This window comes from Lacerta agilis, chromosome 2, assembly GCF_009819535.1.
Source record: "Lacerta agilis isolate rLacAgi1 chromosome 2, rLacAgi1.pri, whole genome shotgun sequence".
NCBI lineage: Eukaryota > Metazoa > Chordata > Lepidosauria > Squamata > Lacertidae > Lacerta > Lacerta agilis.
The window spans coordinates 59,281,050-59,301,323 of NC_046313.1; the positions used below are offsets into that span (position 1 = coordinate 59,281,050).

The 20,274-nt window shown below is 43.8% G+C and overlaps 1 protein-coding gene across 5 annotated transcripts in view; it reads right to left on the reverse strand.

The window, feature by feature from the left end:
* The window catches only part of CAMK2A (calcium/calmodulin dependent protein kinase II alpha), a 111,994-nt gene that overhangs the window by 73,601 nt on the left and 18,119 nt on the right, over positions 1-20,274 (reverse strand). For 3 of the 5 annotated variants that reach the window (XR_004425969.1, XR_004425971.1, XM_033140292.1), the window contains exons 2-3: positions 18,364-18,458; positions 14,092-14,097 (exon numbers count right to left, since the gene is read on the reverse strand). Coding sequence is in view for 1 of the 5 variants with exons in the window: in XM_033140292.1 (XP_032996183.1) it covers positions 14,092-14,097; positions 18,364-18,458 (101 nt within the window). In the remaining 4 variants the exon portion in view is untranslated. The remainder of the gene's footprint in view (positions 1-14,091; positions 14,098-18,363; positions 18,459-20,274) is intronic. The other 2 variants (XR_004425970.1, XR_004425972.1) reach the window with 1 other exon arrangement.

The window sequence follows — 20,274 nt, forward strand, 5'->3', positions numbered from 1 at the left end:
AATTTTTGTCCCTCCTCTTCACTGCTGCGCACACAAGCAGTTTACAACACATAGGTATAAAGCATGACACAAAAGCCCTCTGAAATTAAAATGGAATGATTTTAAATGGCTAGGTTTGAAGCTTTCAGTAAAACCAACACTCAAGACATTTTCATTTTCTTATTTTGATCCAGAATATGTATGCAGCATCTGGGGAACATTGTGAGAAAGGTTACCTGGATAAAATATGACCCTGAAAGCGTGCTCTCAGTAGCAACCTTGGTTTACCTCTGTGTGAAACAGCCCTAAAATATATAGAAAAGCTGTTGGGTGGATACTGAAAACTATTTCCAACATGGTTGCCAGGATACAGAAAGCCACGTGACCAGGTTTTCTGTAGCATCTATCTACTTGTGGAGCAAGTTTTAGCACACAACCCACTATCATGCATCTGTGCTAAGAACTCACATGCAGAGAAGCCGCAAGGAAAGAGATCCGTGGAGGAACTTCCCTTTGCATTCCTTAGCATTCATATCTGCTCAGTCTGGCATCCTCTCCAGGCATTGGTACAGGTTTCAGGGCAGCTTCATTTATACCTATTCCTATTCAGCTGGAGTTGCACCTACAATTAAACTACTGCAACAAGTAGGCATTGGCAAAGTTAGTTGTGTTCAATATCCCAGAGGAAAATGCAAAGGAAGCTGTTAGATTTCCCCCCACAATTTCCAGTGCAGAGTCCTGTCTGTCAGTGGCTGTAGCACAGAAGAATTCTTCCTTCCTCACCCCCAGGAAAGAAAGGTACCTGTACGCAGCACAAAAATGTGGTTTGTATTAGTCTGGGACCATTTGTGCTCATTCTTAACATGCTGCTTTCAGTCTAGATTTATTGTGTAGACTACAGCTCCCATCATCCCTGACAACTGGTTCTGTTAGCTAGGGATGATGGGAGTTGTAGTCCCAAAACATCTGGAGGGTCGTTTGCCTATGACAGGTGAGTGTGCTTACTTGGCATGTGTTTGAAACTCTCCCCTTGTGATCTTGATATATGCCTACCCACAATGTCACTGGGCAGGCATTGCTGGGACCGCCTTCATCTGTTTTCAGATGGGCAAATACAGAATCAATCTGCTATGAGCTTTTCTTTTTGGAATGAATCCAGCTTGTCAAAAAGCATTTTCCAAGGGCAAAAATAAAGTGTAATACCGCTTGATTGTGTGTGGACTAGGTAGGAAAACCAAGTGCCCGGTCGCTCTTCATTCTAGAATGATATTTGTACAAAGCCTGTCTTAAGTAAAAGAGATGTGGAGGGTAAGCTTCTGGGGAATATTGTTTGTAAAGTCCAGAGCCATGCTTTTGTGGAGGAGAATCCAGGGAACTCCTCACATACCTTCTGTTCATGCATTTTGGGGGGAAGTACTTCTAGGGAATCCATCTATTTCAGTTTCTCTCAGTTTCCCATTTCTCCAATCTTAAATTACATTTCTGCATCAGTTTTTTATTTTTTTAAAAGCGTTACATCCCCATGAGAATTTGTCAGCATTTTTTGTTGTTGATTTCTCCTAATACACACAGTTTTGCAAGTCACTTTCAACATTTTTGTGTTATCTTCACTAGTATATTCACTTTCCCCTGTGGGCATTTTTTTTGGTTGGGGAACTGCACTGCAAAATTTGGAAGAATAGCTGTGTTCAGCCTACATACTGTATTGGTAAATATGAACCAGATTGAATTTTTTTCTCACATCCCAAAGTGCTTCCTTTATCTTTGGGGAATCATGACTTTAATATAGATACCTCTTCCCCTATCTGTTGTGTGCTATAGTAATGCCTTCCTTTTTTTTCTTTTCACAACATAGACAAGACACCACTTTTCTGTTCTCTTCTGTTCTCTTCTCTTTTTGCAATTCCACATACAGGGTTCGACAACCTAGCAATTATTCAATCACTCTTCTTTGCAATTGTTCCCATTTAAGTTTCTCTATTTTGACTAAAACCAGATTCTAAATGAGGCCAGAGCTTCTTTGTATAGTGGTATTTAATATATTCTTATTCCCTACTAGAATTGCCACCTTAAGAGTTATAAAATGGCTTATTTTGCTTTAGAGTCTACGTGCAGCATATGGCAAGCTGAAACACCCTTCCTTACAGGTACCTGCCCACATCCACCTGCTCAGATAAACACCTGGCACAGTGCTGGCAGTAAACACACTTGCACTCATGTATAAATACTCCTCCTAGCATTTCTACAGTGGCACACTGTGCCGCAAAGTTGTGCTCACACATATCTATGCAATAAAAAATGCACATCAACAATTTGAGCAGAATCATTCAATCCAGTTCATACATCGCTTGATTATGCAGCATAATTTCTACAGTTCTCCCACACCTGGCTCACACACTGCATCCATAATGTATGCTTTGATCATATAGGTAAGCACAGATCAAGTACTTCTTGAGGTGGTGTTGATGTGGAAAGCACCCAGAGTGATCCAAGCTGATGCTGATGAGTGTGACGGGGAAGTGGCCTCATGGCAGCAACCATGTTGCCAAGTGGTGTTAGAAACTGGGGTAGAAAAGCTAGGAGCCAAATGGCTCCTGGGACCTGGGTTCTGGGCGCCAAAACAGAATGTCTAGTGGCCATTGGGGGGCGGAGTGTTGGCAACACTTTTTATTTATTATTTTGATAAGCAATTCACATAAGAGACATATTGTTAATATCACATTTTTATCAGCAATTGTAGATACAGTACGTGTTTAGTTTGATGTTTATAATAAAAATATTGGTACCTTACTTCAGTTTTCAAAACACTCTACTCTTTATTGTTAAACTCCTTAACATATTGTCTGTCTACTTCGAGGTTTCAAAGCACATACATTTCAGTAATGCTTGAGTGTCAGCCAGGCACAAAAAATGGCACCCAGACTTTTTGAAGTACTCGCAAATGGAGAATCTTTAGGTGCAAAATGCGCCTGGCACCATGCTAATTTCGAACCCTGTTGCCAAGATACTATATTAATTGGGCCTAAGACACACACACATATACTACAGTCTTTCCTACATCCAATGTCAGTCTCTAACATCAATTGAGACCAGCTACTTGAATGAACTACTCTTCACACCACACAGGGACTGTGAGCAGGATTTGCCAGCAATGACATGTTGTAATTAACTCTAAACCCTTCAGATAAGGCAGAAAAGAAATAAAAACAAAGTAACTGAGGAACCCCGCTTTCTCAGGAGACTCACCAAATCCCAGCCCAAGCATCTGAAATCATTGCAAGACATGCCCACATTCACTGCAAAATATGTTTGAGTTTATCTGCAGTGGGGTTGGGGCTGTGGGGAATTTAGACCATTTCTCTTCCATGCTGCCCTAGTCCAATAGCTAATATCTGATGCTTCCCAGTAATGGCTTAATTTAGAGTTTCCACATAGGGGCAGCTCATACACGCATGCCTATGTCCAGCAAAACCAGAGGTATTGAAAGGTCTCAAGAACTTTTCGCATATTCACAAGTACCGATGGATGATAGTTCCCTCCTGCTACCAGTCCCTGGACGCGTTAAGAATTTTTTTTAAAAAAAGAACAACAGATTAAAATCTGTGCATTAAAAAAACCCAATCCAAACACAAACTGTAGAAGGAAATGGGAAAGGGAGTTTCTAAGTACAGCATGTCACCATGTCCTTTGGCAGGATCTGCACTGGGGGTGGGAGGCGGGAAGAGGCAGGGGGAATCCCTCTTTATTCAAACAAAAGCTAGTGTCACCGTGAAGCATGGCAGGGCAGCAGGGAACCTTCTGCTTATGAATATGTAAAGCTACTGATTTCTGGGTACTGCACATGTCACTTGAAACAATGGTCTCCGCGTTTGATGGCAAATGAATAATGGAAGTATGTGGGGGAGTTTAGTTTTTAAACTAGTCGGCTAATTGAAAAGCCTGCTTTGTTCCTTTACTCAAAACACCCTTTTGACCTGGAAGGAAGGCAAACCCTGCATTTTCCACCTCTCTCCCACTACTTTACTTATCTAAAGCAACACACCTAACCACCCACCTTCCTCGCAGCACATCTCTGTCTATGCAGCAAGCTATTCACCAGGATGACTTTTGAAGGTCCAGTCCCTCAAAAATAATATTCTAGAGCTGCTCAGAAAGCTGCAAAGAAAGAGCAGCCAAAAGGATCAAGGAGCTGCAGCAACTGCCAGAATGGTTGCAACATTTTGGGGCTTTTCAGCTTAGGAAAAAACTTTTTTTTTTAAAAGGAAAAGAAGCTTTATTAATTTTTAAAGTAAAGACAAAATACAAACAACACTGAATATACAGATACAAATGTGGGGAGAGAGAGAAGCAGAATGGATAAAAGGGAAGAAGAGGGAAAATAATACCCTACATTAATTCATGGGATGCATCTTTTATAATCGCAATCCAAGGCATCGAGAAAAAGATGAGTTGGCATATAAAATTATGTATATTATGGAGACAGTGGACAGAGCACCTTTCCCCCCTCTCTTTCCTAATGTTGAAATCTGGGCTCATTTGATGAAACTGAATGGTGGGAGAATTAGGGGAAAGGAAGTACTTCCTGACATCAATCAGCTAGATAGCTCAGTTAGTTAGATAGTGGTGCTGACATGCTAAGGTAGTAGGTTCCCTCCCCATATGAAACAGCTGCATATTCCTGCACTGCAGGGGGTTGGACTAAATGGTCCTCAGGGTCCCTTCCAACTCTGCAATTCTATGATTCAAGCAGCACATAGCTAGAATGCACTGCCACAAGACATGGTGCTAGCCACCAATTAAGGTGGCTTCAACATGGAATTAGAAAAAACTCGTGGGTGATAAGATGACCAATGGCTGCTAATCATGATATACTAATTCCAGGATCAGAAGCAGCATGCCTTTGAACACCAGTTACTAGGGAACATGAATGGGAGAACAGCATTGCATTCACGTTCTGCTTTTATGGGCTTTCCATAGGCATCTGGTTGGTCATGGTGAGAAGCAGAATAGTGTACCAGATCAGTCTTCTGGTCTGATTCAGCACAAATTTTCATGCATTCATATATGCAAGTGTCCTGACCACTTGAAAGAGGGTTGCTCTGAAGAACAGCAGGGTTGTACATGATCAGTGAGCAGAATGTTCTTATTATTGTACCCTGCCCTCTGCAGGGTTCTGTGGGTGAAATAGGTGTACCAGGCTATACTTATGACAGCACACACTATGCATTATAAGGTAGAGTCCATTCCACTGCCTGTCAGATTGCAGCGAGGGAGAGGGTGCTTTGCAGTCTAATTGTGCTGTTAATGGGGCAAGTAAAAAGCAAGGATTTCCTGCTTTCTGGCTTCAAATAGGCACCTGGTTGGCCACTGTGAGAACAGGATGCTGGACTAGATGAGCCATTGGCATGAACTAGCAGGACTTTTTCTTACACTGTAACCAGCTACCTTTGAAGCTTGCAATTTACTTGGCTGACTGCTGGACCCTAATGAGAGGGGAGCTGCAGCTGGTGAACCTGGCCTGCATCCCACTCTCTTCCCGACATCAATGCCCAAGTAAGAGCCAAAGTTCCTCTAATGATGCTGTCCCCTTACCTAGTTTCCCAGGTAGCATGCAGAGGCACAGCAATAGCGTAGTAGCGGCCTTGGAGCAAGCTATCCAGGAATATTGTCGTGCCGACTTTAAGAGGATTGCCATGCGTCAATAGCTATTTGTCCAAGGTCATTTGCAAAGTACACTTAAGCCTGATTCAGACAGTGTTTAGCAGTGTTTTTTTTCTGCTATGCAAATCAACCACCGCAAACTTCAGGCTCTTGTTTCCCACCACCTCCCTCCCTCACACAGAGAAGGAGATTGGGAACATCCAGTTACGAGTTTTAAACTAATCCTAGTTCATTGAAATAGGAAACTGCGGTTTGTAAACTATGAGTAGTGAAAATAAGTCTGTATCTGAAACCTAAACCTGTTCTGGGTCCCCCCCCCCAAAAAAAAACCCTGAAGAGTATATTTAGGAGGTGCATGAGACAAGGAGATGGAGGGGGGGAGTCCAGTTGCATGAGCCAACTCTGTTCCATGCATGCAAACAACTTAGTTCAATCCCAGCCCAGTTAGATCCTGGCAATTCTCACTAATTATATTTTAAATTACAGTTCCTTGAGTTTGGACATCACAAATAACTGGGGAAGTATTTGTTCTGTGTGAATATAATTTCCTTCTGTAGCAATTTTCTAATCCAGTGCATGAAACAGGACTTGAACAGGAAGTGCATGAGTCAAGGCTCACCATGCCTTGTTTATATAGTGAGAAACCATGGTTGCCTGTTTCATCTGAATTGCACCTAAGGCAGCAATCTCAAACAAACGTGCTTGGGGCTAAGCCCCATTGAGCACAGCAGAATTTACTCTTGAGTAAATGTACAGAGGACTGTAGATGTTTCTTGCTATAAGGATGTACTACTTATAGCAAGTCTGAGAAGAGGGGAAAGATTTTAAAAATAACGGTGGATGGATTAAGGTGGAGAGGAAAGAAATAATGTAACTCAATCTGTGCTTCCTGAAAGATCTGGAGACTGTTGTGTTTCCTTCCCTTGCCTGCTGCCAACTTGCATTCACATGGAGCATCCAAGCACTCGGTCCAGGAGGGCGCACCCTTCAGAGGAATCACACCATCTGCTCTTAGTGGACAGCAAGTTATCTAAGTCCTGTGCCATAATGTTTTGGAAGAAGTTGAGTTGGAAATGAAAAGGACTCAATATGCCAGAGTCTACACACAATATTTTATCAGCCAATATTTCATCATTACTAATAAACCTGTGAAATATGTCAGGAGTGAATGTATCTGCAGGATGTGCAACGCCCAGGTCTAAATGGCTCCTTCAGCCTTCCAGGTCACCAGAACAACCTGGATAAGTGAATCTCTTATGAATCTAGCACACCTTGTGGCTGGATATGATGAATGTGATACATCATGCATGCAGCAGACACCTGTCCTCTATGGGGAAGGGTCATAGCATCTGTTTTGCATGCAGAAGGTGCCAGATTCAATCCCCGGCATCTCCAGGTACAGCAGGGAACATTCCCACTCTGAAACCCTGCAGAGCTGCCGCCAGTCATTGTAGACAATACGGAGTCAGAAAGATCAATGGTCTGATTTTTATGTCAATGGCCACATAGCCTCATGCCAGCAGTGAATATGCCAACCTCCTCTCTCTCCCTCTCTGCCACCCCTCCACCACCCACATACACCCTTTCTCCTCTTCTTCTGCCACACCCTCGTCCTTTCCAGAAATCTAAACTAATTGCTAGCAGAGGCTTCCCCCTCTTCCAGTGCTCCACCATGCCTGCATTTTTCTCACTTCATTCTCAACACAATCCTGTGTGGCAGTTGGTTTAAGTCTAAGAGTGAGCAACTGGACCAAGGTCACTCAGTGAGGTTCATGGATTTGAACATAGGTCTCCTTGGTTGCAGTCTAACATACTTGTCCACTTCACCCCACTGGTTGAAGCTACTTGGGAGGTGGGAGGACCAGGTCGGTCTCTCCAGCAGACTGAAGCCGAGCCTTGCAATGAACCAAGGCTGGAAGATCTGCAATGCTGTGGTTTCTGGGGATTGTGTTACACTGGCAGGGCTGTGTGTGGGAAGCCTGCAAAGTACTGTTCTATTTTGGGGGCCTGAAAGTAGCTCCTTTATTTCATTCTTTTTTACCTTTTGGAGAGATGAATAATGGTGTCATGAAGAAACAAAGGGAAAGCTTTGCCCATTTCCAGGCTTCTTATTCACACTAATTAAGTACTAGCAGCTCTGCTGAAGGGAACGCCCCCACTTTGAATTTTCAGAAAACAAAGTCAAAATGAATCCCAAAAGCAGCAGCAGCAGCAGCAGCAGCAGCAGCAGCAGCAGCAGCAGCACACCAGCCATTCTTTCCCCATTAACGCTGCCTCTTCACGTGCAATGCACGGAACTCGAGAGATGCCTGGTCACTTTTTGGCAGCTGAGGTCTGCTACACATGGTTGCTATCATGTAACGAGCCATGAGCTACCTTGCCACATAGATTAGGGGTTTTCCCCATGCCACTACAAATAGCTCCCTTGCCCCAATAGATCTGAAATCCAGCTGCACACCAGTGTTTCACTGCGGAGAGGCATCCTCTGTAGTGAAGAAATTTAAAATGGCTTCCATGGGGCAGCTGTGAGATGTAAATGAGTCATCCGATAATCTCGCAAAGTGATATGTAACCAAGTTGACCCCCCCCCCCCAAAATGACATCCCTATACAGTCTCTCCAAAATGATTGACATGGTGTTCATCTAGGTCTGCTCTGAGTTTGAGTGGGGCCTGGGCAAGGGACCCTCCAGTAGGTCCCCTTCTTTCTCTTAAGGGAGGCCCTGGCAGATTTCATGGCAATGACGGTTGCCAGAATCAGTGCTTCAAGCAATGTCAGCCATCTGAAGGACACTGTTTAAATTCCCCACAGTTCCCCAGAGCAACACTATGACAGGGGCATTGTGGGAAATTAAAATGGCAGCTAGACTCAGTTGCTGGTGCTGCTTAGAGCACTCTGACAGGGGGCGGGGAATGAAAGGGAGCCTAGGAAAGGTTTCAGTGGTGGTGCCTGTCAAGCTCCAGTTTGGGCACCTAGCTATTATGTTGTATTTACTAAGAGGACAGCCTGTTGCTGTGATGGAGGAACTCCTACTCCTTCCTTTCTGAAGCTCTTTTTATTCCTAGGGCACTTTGATGACCTACCATTGGTTCCTTTTCAGATGTATCACAGGATTATAGGAAGCTGCCTTCTACGGAATCTGACCATTGGTCCATCTAGCTCAGTGTTGTCTTCACTGACTACTAGCAGCCTCTCTCCAGGGTTTCAGGCAGGAGTCTCTCTCTCATTCCTACCTACAGATGCCAGGGATTGAACCTGGGATATTCTGCATGCAAAGCCAGCCCACTAAGCCACTGCCCTTCCCCATCTTTCCGTGTCTCCCTACTTTCTCCCTTTAAAACATGTATAGAAAGGATTTATGGGCTTTCATTTCATTTTGTTGTATGTCATATCAGTGGCCTTGGTGTAAACTGCATTGCATTTCACTGTTTTAATCAAAACAGCACAAGGACAATTAAAATCATTTAAGTGTTTCATTTGGAGTGGTGGTAGACATCTCCCAGCTGTTTGCTTGACTTCCCCCAACCCAGTGCAATGTATTTATTTGGTAACGATGCTAAATCTAATTTTACTTTCAGAGCCATGTGCATGCCCTTATGCCCAGGTCACATTCCACTGATAATTATTTATGTGTGGCAACTAAGGCTGCCATATTTCAAAAAGTGAACATCTGGACACAGAAGTTGCTGGAAGTTTTTGAGCTATTTTAAAGAAAATTTGCCAAAATCTACACTTACGTCATGACACTTGCATACGGCAACCCTAGAGGTAACCCTTCTGTCGTTGCTTTAATCTAGTAGTATCTTGGTGATGATGAAATTTCTAGCCAGCCCTGAGAATGTATCCAGGTACACCAGAAAGATCTGTTGCACCAGGACTACAGGAAGTACAGGCAGCTAGATGTTTCGGCAAATTATCCACCCATGCATTGCCACTGAGGAAACCAGAAGTGGGAAATGGGCCAAAATCTCTGCAGAGGAACATGCCACAGATATTTTGAAGCATAAGTTCCATCACACTAGGCTGAAACATAAATATTGCAGCATTATATATAAATGTCAGATTTATATCATGACTGGCTGGCAACCATATAAAGTAAACAGGATGTCTGAAAGCACCCCAGTATGTTTCTCTGATTGTTCAGGTGGGAGTTGAGGAACTTGTGAAAATTATTGGGAAGAAAATAATTGACGGTGCCTTGGGCCAGTCCTTCCATTTGCAAGAAGGAAAGTTTAAAAGCTGTATTTGAGTGACAGCTGCGCACATACAGGCTCCTCTTGTTTGCTTGCACACTTACTGCTCCTACTCACTGCCTTATAAAGTGTCTTGACACCTCGGGTATGAAATGCATTATGTAAAGCTCAATTCAGTTTCATATGCTCTACACTGAATGCCATCCAGTTATGAAACACAATGCAGTTCCTCCCAGCTTAGAGCTCCAACCAATAAATCTTCCATAGCTGGAAAGCTTTTGTCCTATGACTCTCAAACTCCCCCAAAGTTGCATTTAGAGGCATTTCCTTTCTGACACGCAGCCTGCCTGATATTGACAGAAAACATCAAACTAAGCTGCCACAAGAAATGGGTATTGATGGAGTGCTGCTGGGATAACTCCCAAGAGAAATGACTAGCAGCTTAAGCCTGCGGCTCTCAAGTATGCAGAGGTGGAAATCATGAATCTAAACCCCTGGGAATAGCAATGAAAAAGCCAACTTGCTGACTGCTATGCTGTAATTTATATAGCTCTATAGAGAGCATAGGGCATAGCAGTAGTGATACACGCCACCCCAATCTCCACAAGCAGTGCGAGATTCCAGGGGCTCCAGGCGCTTACCCAGGGTTTGTGCTTTCTTTTGAGAATAAGGCACAGCAGAGACTATGTAGCAGTCGAGATCCCGATGCACATCTTTATTCCCCCCTTGTTCCTGATGTAGATCTTCACTTATCTTTTTTCTCCTGTAGGGGAGGGGGATGCCATTTTGTGGTTCACCTCAAGTGCCAAAATGTATTGGACCTGGCCAGATTCCCAGCACCCTTAACAGACCACAATACCCAGGATTCTTTGGGTGGGATGTGTTTATATGTACAGTCGTACCTTGGTTCTCGAACAGAATCTGTTCCGGAAGTCCGTTTGACTTCCGAAAACGTTCAAAAATCAAAACAAAATCGAAAATTCTTTCTAGTAGCACCTTAGAGACCAACTGAGTTTGTTCCTGGTATGAGCTTTCGTGTGCATGCACACTTCTTCAGATCAAAAATCAAGGCACGGCTTCCAATTGGCTGCAGGAGCTTCCTGCACTCAATCGGAAGCCTCAGAAGCAACGTCGGACGTTCAGGTTCCAAAGAACGTTCACAAACCAGAACACTCACTTCTGGGATTGCGGCGTCTGGGAGCCAAAACGTACAAGTACCAAAGAGTTCAACAACCAAGGTACCACTGTACTTGAAATGTATTGCGCACATACAATCCAATAGGAATTAAGCCTACAATTCTCTCTAAACATTCCAGAAGAAGAGAAAAAGTTTCACCAATGCTAATAATAAGTATCGTAATACACGGCATTTGTAAAGCACTTCCAAGTGTTGAAAGAGCACCATGTGCACTATCATGTTGTAACCTTCAAGACAACAATGTAAGGTGAAGGAGTGTTATTATCCCCATATACCGGTAGTAGGTAGGGTATACTGAAACTCAGAGAGAATGCCTTGCTAAGGCCACCAAGAAAGAGCTGAATGGGCAGCTTCCTGATTCATAGCACAAAAGGAATAAAAGTCACAAGACTGTTGAATGGTGAGTGGATTGAGGAGTGAAACAGCTGTTTTGCTAGCTGAGCAAGTGGAAAGTCAAGGAATTCAGTGCTGACAAATACATATTTGTACTATTCCCTGAAAAAAATCTTAAAGAGTTTTTTGTTAACTTTTCTGATCCAGGTAAAGTGATATGTGTGGAGTGGAAGCCAATGGAATGCTATAAAAAGGTAAAGGGACCCCTGACCATCAGGTCCAGTCATGTCCAACTCTGGGGTTGCGGCACTCATCTCGCTCTATAGGCCGAGGGAGCAGGCGTTTGTCCGCAGACAGCTTCTGGGTCATGTGGCCAGCATGACAAAGCCACTTCTGGCGAACCAGAGCATGGAATGCTATACTTGATTTTAAACAGAAATAACACTGGATTCCATTTGGAGGTTGGGGGGGTGGGGGAAGGCGCTTGGTGACCCATACCTCCATTGGCTTTGTCTTGCCCTTGTAGGATACCAAGGCAAGTTAGGCCCATTGTACTGGGAACCCATCAGCCTTGAATGCTTTGCATGGAAACTGTGTATATAACCACAAATGCTTTATGCAAAATCTTTCATTTGACTTTTCAGAAGCATGAGCCTTTGAATATTGAACTGGGACAGGGTGGATTCTGCAACATAACAGGAACACAATAATAATACACTAGTGGGCGACATATACTGGACCAACCACACATACCGGTAATTCTGCTTTATTGGTTGCTGCAATGCTTCCTCAATTTTGTCATCTAAGAGAAGCACTCTCACGCCGCTATAGCACAACAAAAGCAGGACACACACCTCAAAAAAAAAAAAAAAAAACAACCCCGAAACATTTCTGATATGAAAAATTACAGGATTTTAGCAGGAAGTTATGGGACATGCACTTGTTGGAAATGAAGCATTATGTCGGCCTGAAACTTTTGCAAATGCAAACAGTGTTGAAAGTGAGATCCCGTATAAATGCCCCAATACCACCATGAGCATAAATAATCATAAATGCACAATAAAAATGACACCTGGGCACACCCACAGTCTCTCTGCTCAAACCCATTCAAAAGGATAAAAAAGGGAAAACCCAGCAATATAAACCACTGGATGTTTCTTTCTCTATCCTGCTTTTGATATGTGTTTGTCAAGTGTCAATCCTGGCTAGACTGAGCAACCTATCAGCCTGAATGCCCAAGCCATTGAATTCGGAGATTTCTTTCTAATATTATTGCGCTTTTCGTCTCCACTCAGTTTGTTGAGAGAGAGAGATTTTTTATGTTGGAAATGTAAAATATACAGCCATCCCAAGAAAACAGGTATGAGATTAGTTAGAAATGATATCACTCCATCATCCTGGGTTTTTGTTGTTAATCCCCCCCATTCATCTCTTCATATTGGCCTATGTCGCCAACTAGTCCAGTGACCAAATGCACGTACTCTGTGCTTCTGAAACTCAATCCAGAAAATCCAGGAAAATGCATGATTTGGGGAGGATGAAAGTCATACACAAAGTAAATTCTTAGAAATAACAGCTGGAACCAACTATGGTGAGGTCCAAATGCAGAGTGTTTCCACCGAACGCATGGAGCTATCCCCACATTGGTGAGAAATAGTTCCACACATTTGCATGGTTCCTGATCAAAGATGGCATATTTTGATGTTGAGAACACAAATTCACATAATTATGTCAAAAACTATGTGAGAGGAAGCTCTGTGTAACAGACTGTCATGGCTTTGTTGGTACAGGGTGATGGGGTTTTGAGATCAAGAAAAGGCCACTGTAGGCTTGCTAACCTTGCTTCATAACACAGAGTGATAATGTTCCTTCGGTAATTGTCACTTTGTCAAGCCCACTCATTTTTTCCCCTGAAGAGAGCTAGAGAGAGTAGTAAATGCAAATTAAAAGGAAAGGCAGAACAAAGGGAGAGTTTATTAGGGTTTCCATTTTCCTTACTATCCATTGATGTAAACCAAGCTTCAACAGAAGAAAAATAAAATCTATAACGTATGGCTTTTTAAACCTTTGATCCAGCAATGATTAGCGCTATTCAACAAATTAATATTCCTCTTTTTGCCTGTGCATACATTCTGCTCCTGACTTGTATAGTTATTATAGGGAACACTTCACAAAATCACCTTAAGCAGGAGCAGACACCTGTGATAGGCTTATTATCCCCTGGCTTGCCTCTCATTAGTTCACTGGCTGGAGATAAGAGAGAAAGCTCTATAGTCTACAGCAGTTTTGCAAGTAAACAAGCAATAACTGTGGTTACCAAATGAAAATGATTCCTCAGCATTAACTCAATGCTAAACAGCCAAAGGTAGGTGCAGTACACTATGGTATGAGTAGTTCTGGCATATTTTAGAATGAGACCATTTCTGTCTACCTGAACTCCAGTTTAGATTAGATGATTTGGAATGGGTTCTATAATCAGCATATGTACAAAGACACCTAAGGCATGGCTAAGGACGTCCCTGGCCACCCTTGGCCTCCAGCACATGCCCAAAGGTCTCAGTGCATTAGAAGTCTCAGTTATATCATGCACCCTTAATGAATTGGAGAACTGTTGGAACAGGCACAGACCTGAAATAGTAGTGGGCGGCAACTCCTCAACTTGTTACAAGAGCATCTAATATTTCCAATAGGAGCCAGTCCGTCTGGTCTAGCTAGGGTGGCCACTTACCTATCACTAAAAAAGAGGAAATGCATCACCAAAACAGAAGAGACAGGTTTGCACGAAATTTGCATGTGATGATATATACACATTTTTCACGTAATATACCACCAGATACAGTGGTGGCGGTGGTAGTGGCAGCAGATTACCAGAGGGGCTGGCCACTGGCCACCTTCCTCCTTCCTGCACTGCTGCTCCTGACAGCCCAGCTCGCCATCCTAAATGGTGGTGACAGAAGCAGCAGAGCCCCAAGTGGGCTGAGGAGGATGAAGCTGGCCAACAGCGGTGCCAGTTAGCCTACAGGTGTGGATCCTGGAGGCAGGGCCCCCAGGGCTGGCTGGCGAAGGAGCCTGTGGATTGGGGTGGGGGGCGGGAGCTACTGCAGCCTGTTTTGGCTGTCCCTCCATGACTCATCTCAGCTGCCCATCCACCGCCTTTCATCATACTGTGATTCGCAGTGCCACCTTTCCGTGGCCAAGCAAACTGCAGCATGACAGCACTCTTACATTTTTATTATATAATATACAAATTTAGAAATAGGTGCTACAGTTCAAATAGAAATACAATACATCCAGTTGGGAAGACTGACCAGGTGACCTGTGTGTCTGCTAAAACTATTGTCCAGCTGCCAACTGTTGATGAACAACTTTCAGGCCCCTGCTGCTTCCCCTTCTTATGGCTCCTTATCTTTAGACTGGACTTGTCTGTACACCTTACGAACAGAAGGCTCCTTCAAATAGAGTAGTGTCAGAGTGGGCGTTCAGTTAGAATACAGTCTTCTGTAAATCAGAGTGCCAAAACTGAAATTTGGGGGTCTATCCCATATGGATTTCTTTGGGTCATTGGGGGCATCTTGCCCAGCATATTCTCTGACAAGCAGCGGCTCCAATGGCCTCAAGAAACCATCTTTCCCAGTCCTGCAACATGAGATCCTTTCCACCAAAGATGCAGGAAATCAAACATGGGGCTTTCTGAGCACAGAGCATGTCCTCTAACCATTGAACTATGAGCCCCACCACCTGGGTGCAAATGGCATTTCTTTTTCCCATTCAGAGTAACCTATTATACTCCTGCAGGTAAAAACTACAACGAACATGCTTTCTTCAACTTGCACTAAGTATACAAGGCGTTGTTTGCACCATTGTTAACTCAAGAGTCTCAAATTATGCTTCTCTCACGGGTACAGGGCCCCCAGGTTGTCTCTGCCCTCTGAAGCAAACTCTGCAACTCTTACAGCTGACCTGCTTGCCCTCCACTCCCTCTGGTGATCTCTGTCACAGAAACCCCAGAGACCCGGCCTCAGACGGTTTGTCACCCAGCTTCCTCTGACTTCCTCAGTTGCCTTTTGCAGTTCATTGCACACAATCTGGTTCCCTCTCTTTGGCTCCTCTGTCACCTAATTGGCTGGCTGCTGCCCCCGGACTACGCTCTGTGACACAGCTTAAGCCCAGGGCACTGCATCTTTGGCCGAGGAATCTCTTGCAGAAGGATGTTTAGCAATATCTCTCTCCCTGCTTTTCTTCCCCCTAAAGACTGAGGGAAATCTGCTCCGTTGCAGCTGAACACTTGCCTGTGCAGAGGTTTATAACCACCGCATTAATTAATCTGTTATGACCTTTTTAAAATATGAGGTTAATACTGATTGACTGTGTCTTTTCTAGAGTCAATGCTACACCACTTTAATAGGTTTAAATGGAAGGTGGTATTTTGAATCCCCTTGACAGCAGGCATGTTTGGGGGAATACATATTAATTAACTGACTAAATAAGTCCTTCCAGATTCCCTCTCTCTGCATGGGGAGCGCAAGGAGCCTGCAGGACGGACAGCCTGTCCCACTTCTCCAGGGCAGCACAGAGAGGTAAATGGAGAGGCTTATGAAGCTCCCTTACACTTGGCCTTGTTTGGACAAAGCCTTAATGAGCTTTGTTGTTATTTTTATATTTATTACCTACCCTTCACTAGCAGGTCATGTGGGTGGTTATAAAAATTTAAAATTCTGTATTAAAAACATCTCAGGTGTCAAAGGCAAGGGCAAAAAAGTATACAGGCAACTCCTGGTTTGCGTACATTCAAAGAACGCACAACCGTGCATGCACGCATCACTGCAACCCAGAAATAGACAGAAAAGGGGGTGTCACAGTGGTGGGGGGCAGGCTTACATGCCAATGTGGGGTGTGTGTTCAGGAACGCAACTCCCATGCAAAACAGTCGTTGCCTATATATTAATGAGCTTCATGCATCCATGTCAAACTGCTTTGAGGCTCCTTTTATCTGAGTGAGCAAACAAGCCACATTTAACCCTAGCTTTTAGTCAGGTCTGAACCAGAAAACTATGGTTAATAGTGTCCAAACTAGCCAGAATATGAAGCTGGTTTCCAGATCTTGGCTTGTTTGGAAGCCATTAACCATAATTCTAATTCAGATGTAATGGGAAACTATGGTTGAATGTGACTTCCTGGGTTCTTTGCCCACTCAGACAAAAGGAGAAACAAAGGGGCTATGTGCAGGTGCATGAAACTCGTTCAGATCTCAGCATATTAAGCAGAGACATATTTTGAGTGTGGCTGCTGAATCAGTCTATTGATCGATATTATTCTCTGACTGGCAGTGATCTTCATGCAGAGGTCTTTCTCAACATGAATTTGAACCTCAGACCTCCTGCATGCAATGTATGATTGACAGATACAGAAACTGTGGTGGCAATTTCCTTCAAGTCCCATTAGGAAGCATGAGGGAAAACATCATGCTATGCAAATTTATGAGTCCTGTCCTGGACATTGAATTAGGAAGGGCATGAGGGTGGGCCACCAGCAAGCATTTAGGGCTTGACAGTTCAAAGGGTGGGTTTGAAGACAGGAGCTCTGACTGGCCCTTGAGCATGGCTTTTCTACTGGAAGGCAAGCAGCTCAGGACATTAACCATCACCAAGGCCACAACTGAGATGCTTGACATTCTCCAAAGCCTCTGCTTACTGACACCCATCCAAGTGGTGATTTCACCATGTAATGCTACTCTGATGAGGCTTGTCTGTATGTTTGCTGTTTTATAATACAATGTGCTCTTCAAAAATGCCTGGAGGAAAGATGACTTGCTTCTTGTGAGTGTTTTCATACACAAAACCTAAAGCAGCTCTTAAAGCAGGCTTTATGATTACAAATGCAAAACTTATATTCACCAGAATGCCTATTTGCATTGCAAATGCTGTCCCTCTGCTCTCTCTGCCACTTAGCAACAATAGTGAGACAGAGGCTCAAAAGTGATGTGCGAAAACACTCTTGATTTTACCTAGTTTAAAAGTAATTGGAGAAACCAATAAAAGTTGGATTTTAGCTACAAGAAGCAAGAAGGGCTAGCAATTGTAAAATTTTAGAGTTGTTTCACCACAGTAATAGAATCAATAGTTTTGCAAAGTTCCTGTAATTCAGAAACCCTGAGCTGATTGTTATAACTGAAGAAAGAATCTCTTTGGGAAATGTTTGCTTGCTGCTCTTTCTTAACTGTCTCTTGTGTTGACAGCACAAAATCCCAAACCTCAAAAGCCCAAAAGAGGCAGTGTGGCCACTAGTTACTGTGCACAGGCCAAAGCTATGAGCCTCAGAACAAGAAACTATCTGAGCCTCAGCTCTCCATCCATGGAATAGGAAAAGCAACCACGTAGTTGTGGGAAGGCTGGAAAACTAGTCACATAGCATTCTTTGCAGTTCAAATGTTAGATCAGGGATTGTAAGGGATAGTAACCATATATAGCTCTCAAGCAGTTCAAGACCATTCAGAATTGAGATTTTCCCTCTGTCCTATTCTCATTCCATTTCTCATCTTCATTGCGCATCAGTTTCAAGGAGGTGGGGACGGACAATGTCTAAAGGTTTTTGTTTTGCTTTAAATGCTGTCCTGTGGGCTGGGTCTAAGGGACTGAAAGAAGGGTGCAAAGGGATTGTTGGAGATGGAGCAGCAATGTTGATGGAAAGTATGGCTTTCAGTCATGTACAGGGTTTTGCATGTGGCCACTCTAGTTCTACAGCTGGGGGGGGGGGGATTACCTTTCTAGGTGCCAGCTGGTCCTACACTAAACGGATGGATGAATGGGTAAAAGTAATGGTTCTAGCATGTATGAAAATGTGTGCCTAGACTTCTTCCTTTAAACATGTGCTTGTAGCAATTGTCACCACATCAGTTCCCAAAGAATGTAAAAAAATATAGGCTACTATAAGTGCCGTTCACTGCAGCACATAGGTCTGAGGAATCCCTTTCCAACATGTAGTAAGATCAGGCAGCACCTACCACGAGCTGAGAGCTTCTTGGTGTTTATGATCTTGGCAGCATATTCTTGTCCTGACAACACCTTCACACACCTCCTGACAATTGAGAAAGCACCTCTGTTGGAGAGAAGAAGAGAAGAGAGGGAGAAACCCCCAATACATGAGATGTTTGCTGAATAAAGTCACACGTACCCCACATGCCTACATGTTTAAAAGTGGGAATGTTCAAAAGAACGTTAGGAAGAGCCTGGCTGGCGGAGGCAAAAGGCCCATGCACAGTCTAGCACCCTGTTTCCCACAGTGGTCCTCTGGAAAGCCCACAAGCAAGACAAAAAGGTAACAGATGTGTCCTCTGATCCTGGAGGTAGTATAAAGCCATCATGATCAGTAGTCATTGATGCTCCTTTTTCATTAACAGCACATTAAAACCTAGAGCAGAGGTTTTCAACCTTTTGGGGTCCACGGCTCCCTTGACCAACTACATTCTTTCTGTGGGGCTCAGGAGCCCAGTTAGGTCACCCCTTGCCTGCAGAGCTGGCAGCCCCTCACCCGTTTTTGAACACCTTCACTTGTGGGGTGTTCCCTCAGCCTCCTCTCTTCTCCCCTCTCCTTGCCGCGGCTGCCGCCCCTGGTCTCTGAGCTGCACCCCCCCCCGCCCCAAAGAGAGGTGCGTCCTCTCACTACCCCACTGGGGCCTGAGAACCACGCCCTGGCCAGCCCCAGAAGCACCATTCGCCCTGGGGGGCTTGTAGCCAGGGCTACTGCAACAAACATCTGTGAAAGCCTTTGGGAGGCAGAGATGTGAGAGGGCATCAGAGGAGGGAGGGAAGGGAAGAGGAACAGAGGCCAATGTTGCCTGCAGCACCCTGACCATCATTCAAGGCACGCCAGCACACTGGTTGAAAACCACTGTTCTAGAGAATGGTCAGGTGTTTACAACTACCAGTAGCTTGAGTTGAAACACTGGGGTGAGGTGAGGGGTCGGGATTTTCCCAACAGAGAGATTCAATGTGTATTAGATCCACTTAGGGAAACTTCCCCATTCAAATGGCATTTGAAAGAAAAATCAGCAATGTGGATGTAATAAAGAAAAAAAATCCCTGTTATAAAAAGTGACAATTTGTCTCCTTCAGTCATGCATTTGGCATGTTTCCCCTTCCAATTTTTCACACTGTCTTCTCTCCCCGCCTCCTGAATAGTGACTTTTTCCACTGGTGGAAAGCATTAAGCACCTTCTGTCTTATCAAATGTCTCTTGGTACAAATGGCAGTCAGTGCCTGCCAATAATAATGCATTTTAATGAAGGAAAGATTGACACCAATGAAGTTTTTGTGCAAAAGACCCAACTTGAATCTGATGTTGCTGAAATTTTAAAATACAGTATGACCTGGCGGCAAAGATTATAGCGACAGCAGCTACCAGGGCTAAAATATTCTCATGTTAAAGAAATAGAAACTTGCATTCTGTGGTCTATATAAATTGTGCCAGGTTAAGAAAATTTGCATAGGGTTGCTTATTTCATATAATTTGTTTTGTGCCTGGCCGATATATTTTTCTGTCAGAGGTAAAGATGGTGGTATCCTCCACTCCATGTATGGAATCCAACTGGGCTGACAGCTGATTCCTACTTCAGCACTGGGGATGAGGCAACATCCTTCTCTATACCTGGGGACAGGTGTCTAGTTTAAGGTGTGCAAGGAAGACTTGTCTAGGGGACTCGGGGAGTGGGGGTGGCATATTTTTGTAATTCCCAAATTTGTAGATATTGGGGGTTTGTACTACTTTCTGGCTTAAAGCACACACAAGATCAAGCTTTGGAAATAAAACTTGTACCCCAACCCATAACCCTAACCATAGGTATACAAAACTTGCCTTACTTTTTGCATCCCTTTGGGATCCTAATTGTTGTGACAACTTCACTGCACCACAGTCT